This window comes from Hipposideros armiger, unplaced genomic scaffold (assembly GCF_001890085.2).
Source record: "Hipposideros armiger isolate ML-2016 unplaced genomic scaffold, ASM189008v1 scaffold_1266, whole genome shotgun sequence".
Taxonomy (NCBI): Eukaryota; Metazoa; Chordata; class Mammalia; order Chiroptera; family Hipposideridae; genus Hipposideros; species Hipposideros armiger.
Window position 1 is genome coordinate 90,413 of NW_017732616.1, and position 2,522 is coordinate 92,934.

At 43.1% G+C, this 2,522-nt stretch overlaps 1 protein-coding gene across 1 annotated transcript in view; it reads right to left on the minus strand.

Moving 5' to 3' along the window:
• The window catches only part of LOC109377042 (probable E3 ubiquitin-protein ligase HERC6), a 68,339-nt gene that overhangs the window by 32,775 nt on the left and 33,042 nt on the right, over nucleotides 1-2,522 (minus strand). The window contains exon 7 of the mRNA XM_019633259.1: nucleotides 690-863. Coding sequence (XP_019488804.1) covers nucleotides 690-863 — 174 coding nt within the window. The remainder of the gene's footprint in view (nucleotides 1-689; nucleotides 864-2,522) is intronic.

Consider the following 2,522-nt stretch of genomic DNA (forward strand, 5'->3'; position numbering starts at 1 on the left):
GTCGCCGGAACTGAGTCAGCACATTTATACACGCCCACAGGCCCCCAGGAAAGGCACTGGGCCATGTGTATACTCGTCTTCAGTAGTTAAAGGGTTAACGAGGGAATTGTGTGTACGGTATTGCCTCGATCTCCCCTAAGCGCTATTTTCTTCATAATAATTTTTTCTATTTTCATTTTATTTCAGAGCATCACGGGCCACAAAAAATTATCTCGAGGGCCACATGCGGGCCCTCACTCGAGGGCCACATGAGGGCCACAAACTCGAGGGCCGCCAGTTTGACACCCCTGCTCTAAATGCTGGTTATACGTTGTGCATGTGACTGCTAAATCTCATCAACACCCTTCACAGTTGATTTGATCGAGTCATCTAAATTTAAACAAAATCCATCCTTCTGAAAACAGAAACTTATGGAGCTCTAGAGAATCAACTATGAAGATATAAAAACAGTCCACCTTCGTGAAGGCTTTTTTGAGTCAGAAAGTGTTTCTGATTCACTCCTACATCTCCCTCACCCATCAAGGTGCCTGGGATTTTGTACATCCTCAATTTAACTCTGTTAATCAGTGATGAATGCATGAATAAGTCAATGGCTTCTTCAAATTAAGGCTGGCAGAAGAGAATCATGGGTAAAACACAAATGCCACAACAAAGCCAAACCCTCTTTCTTATGTCTAGGATAAAATGACCATGGCTTCAGAACCAAGTAAAGAGTGGTTTATGATTAGCAGACAGAGCCACCTCTTAGCCACTTCATGTTCAGCGCTTCCTTCTGTCACTGTCATCCATTGTTTGGTCAGGGACTGGTTAATTCGGCTTATTTCTGGCAAAGTTTTCTTGGAAACATCTGTGGCTCTAGTGTGCTTTAAAAAAGAAGAAGAAAAAAAGAACAATCAGGAACACACACACCACACACACACACACACACACACACACACACACACACACACTGAGTAATAGATAACCCAGTAAAGCTTATGGCACAGGTAGTAGATAGGACCAGTCCTCTCAGACATTGGGAGCTATGGCATCAGACTGGCCTGGTTTTTCCAATTCCTACCCTTGGCCACTTGGTCTGAGCCTTAGTTATATCATTTTAAAAAATGGGATAGCAGTGCGACCAGGTGGCTCAGCTGGTGAGAGCATGTGCTCTTCACAGCAAGGTTGCCAGTTAAACTCCTGCATGGGATGGTGGGCTGCGCCCTCCACAACTAGGTTGAAAATGTCAACTGGATTTGGAGCTGAGCTGTGCTCACCACAACTAAGATTGCAGGACAACAACTTGACTTGGAGCTGATGGGTCCTGGAAATAACACATTGTTCCCTGAAAAAACACATTGTTCCCAAATAAAGTTAAAAAAAAAAAAGTCTCCTTTAAAAAAAAAAAGGGGGATAACACAAAACTACTAAAAACGGGGCCTCAAACAGATACATGTAGGCCAATATTTACTGCAGCATTATCCACAATAGCCAAAAGGTAGGAACAACCCATGTCCATCAACAGCATCAACAGATGAATGTGGTGTACACATAAATGGAATACTATTCAGCCATAAAAAGGAAGGAAATTCTGATACACGCTACAACATGGATGAACTTTGAAAGCATTATGCTAAGTGAAATAAATGCCAGGTACAAAGGACAAATATTGTATGATTCCACTTATATGAAGTAGGAAAATTTATAGACAGAAAGCAGATTAGAGGTTACCTGGGGATGGGTATAGGGGGAGAGTCATTATTTAACGTTTCCAGAGTTTCTGTTTGGGGTGATGAGAAAGTCGTAGAGATGGATAGTGGTGATGGTTGCATTCAACAACATTGTGAATGCGTTTAGTGCCACTGAATTGCTCACTTAAAATTGGTTAAAGTAGCAAATTTTAAATTTTGTTATATATATATTTTATCACAATAAAAAAAATGAGATAACAATACCCAATACCTATCTCCCTGGGATCTTTTTAAGACTCAATGATATTATGTATACAAAGCCTTTATATTATAGTAGGTACTCAATAAATACTAGTTTTCTTTCTCCTCTTTAATCAGCCACAGATTTTTACTTTTATATCAATGGTTATCAAACTTCATTGTGCAACAGAATCACCTGGTGATCTTGTTAAAGCATAGATTGCACGGCCCATCTCCACAGTTTCTGATTCAATAGGTCAGGAGTGTAACTCAAGAATTTGCATCTAGCGGGCTGGCCGAGTGGCGCGTTGGTTAAAAGCTGACTTGGGACGCCAGAGGGCCCCGGTTTGGATCCCACATATGAAGGCCACTGACACTGCCCTCTACAGCTAACATGCTGAACAACAGCTCAACTTGGAGCTGGGCTGCCAGGAGTCGCCAGTGATGGTGTAGGCTGCAGCCCCTGCTGCAGTGGGTTGCCATGGGCTACCGTGTGTGGCCAGCAGCCAGCATGATCAGCGGGCAGCCGCAGTGAGCGGCCGTCCAGAAGCCAGCAACTGATCTGCCTCGCCCAGGAAGAGCGCAATGATGGTGCCAACTTGGGCCAGTGAA